At 38.7% G+C, this 1,778-nt stretch overlaps 1 protein-coding gene across 1 annotated transcript; it reads right to left on the bottom strand.

Moving 5' to 3' along the window:
- Positions 1-239: 239 nt before the first annotated feature.
- LOC129749598 (uncharacterized) lies at positions 240-1,157 on the bottom strand. Its single transcript, XM_055744619.1, has 2 exons — positions 799-1,157; positions 240-740 (listed from the first exon to the last, which is right to left on the bottom strand). The coding sequence occupies exons 1-2, from the start codon at positions 1,136-1,138 to the stop codon at positions 304-306; spliced, it is 777 nt and encodes a 258-aa protein (XP_055600594.1). The 5' UTR covers positions 1,139-1,157; the 3' UTR covers positions 240-303.
- Positions 1,158-1,778: the final 621 nt, after the last annotated feature.

Below are 1,778 nucleotides of genomic sequence, written 5' to 3'. Positions count from 1 at the left end.
GTATATAGCTTCAGCTATCGGAATGTTAACCGGATCGAGGATTTTATTAAAAGGGTAAAACCGCCGAAGAATGAGAAGAAGGGTTTAAGCTGTCGTTATAATTTGGCTACTATCGTTAATTACCAATTTCCAATGCAAAAATGACTATGACCGCATCAATTTCATTAATCTTATGGATACCTTGGTATCAATAAGAGACACCTGAACTTCGGACAAACAAAACTAAATGTGTTGTTCGGCATTCCTGTTGAATTTATTTTCGAATTTGATTTCACTCTAAATTAAGTCGTTCAAAAGTATATTTCAAACGCAGTACTGCAATGTTTGATTGAAACTTCCCGAAGGGCACTGGACCAATCGTGATGTGAGAACTCCATTCAGAGAATAACACTGGTAAAACGACTTGGGATTGTTCGAATTGGCATAATTTCCTGCCGCAGGACAGTTGAAAACACAACTTTTGGTGTTCATATTAAACTGAGCCCGATCTGCACATTTACTGAGGATAATTTTGTTTCCAGTGGCACTCACCAGGCAATATGCGTAATACTGTCTGAAAAACGTGTTGTAGTAAACAAAACCACTGGTTGTACCACATGTCACCTTGCCGCAGGTCTGAAACGATTGACTTCTGCACATTCGCGTTCCGATGTAGAAAATAGTCGACGGAGGACATCGGTACACATCTGATAGAACACCAATATCATTGCACACGTGGTAGATCCGACAGTTGGAAGCGTCTAACGGGTTAGAATAGATTAATGTAACATCTAGAATTTCAGGATAGAACTGACTTACCTGGCAGAACACCTAATGCTGTACAAAACACAGGATCAAGTAATTCCGTTCCTGTATCGGCACAATCGCTTGATGGTGTTTCAGAACAGCTTGCCCCTGCATTTCCGGAAACACAATACGGTAAGGTTCCTGGGCAGGTATTGACTCCCAGTTCACTTCCTTCGTAGCAAATCTTTATCGCATTACAAGCGGAGCACACCAAACCAAAACTCACACCGGTGCAAGTTCCAGGCTCAAAAGTGCGGCTAAGCTTCAATCCTGGTACATCCGAAGGCGTTGTTTGTCCAGCCACAGATTTCAAGACGATGGCGACCACACTTAGCAATATGATAACCGACATTGTGAATAGTAAAGCAATTGGAGATAACGAGAAAGCTTTTATAGTTCAGAAACTCTATCCTTAGACTGGTGGGTGCTACAGTTTACGATGTTTCCATAATGCGATAAGGTTAGTTATGATTTCCAAGAAGCCATTTGAAATCCCTTAGCTTAGATGATGGTTTATGAATAAATTTGAGCCTTTAATGAAATCAAAAATAAACATCTTTTGTGGGTTGAATAATTAGAAAGAAAGAATAGTGGCGGACTCATTTTAGGAAAATCAAAAAGGTTTCTTATTTTTGTCCCGCTGCTTTGTTACATCGCACACACGGTATTTATTTGCTAAGCTGTTCATTTGTATTAGGTTTCCACGCTTTGTCCGTTGCTTTGTTCTTCTAATTGAATTCCAAGAAGAGTTTTCAAAGATTTGCTAAAAATTTATGAGAACGTTTGCCTCCTAACCGATTTTATTACAACTGAAAGCTCTGGAGCATTTGAAGAACAACTGTCTTCAATTCATCATCAATCAGTAAGGACACGTCATTATTTATTGGTTAAAATTTGTTTTATTTGAGGAGTCAATTCAATTCATTAGACTCCTAAAGCATTTATAACCTGCTCGTACTGTTTTACTAACATTTTTATTGTGACTCATCAAA

Source organism: Uranotaenia lowii, chromosome 2, assembly GCF_029784155.1.
Source record: "Uranotaenia lowii strain MFRU-FL chromosome 2, ASM2978415v1, whole genome shotgun sequence".
Taxonomy (NCBI): domain Eukaryota; kingdom Metazoa; phylum Arthropoda; class Insecta; order Diptera; family Culicidae; genus Uranotaenia; species Uranotaenia lowii.
Note: the sequence above shows the minus strand (reverse complement) of the source record. Positions and strands in the feature narration are given on the sequence as shown.

Excerpts from the sequence above, each read along its gene's own strand:
- LOC129749598 (XM_055744619.1), bottom strand. The coding sequence starts at position 1,138 with ATGTCGGTTATCATATTGCTAAGTGTGGTCGCCATCGTCTTGAAATCT. Across the intron at positions 741-798 it reads AGCATTAGGTGTTCTGCCAG|ACGCTTCCAACTGTCGGATC; the intron begins GTAAGTCAGTTC and ends CTAACCCGTTAG.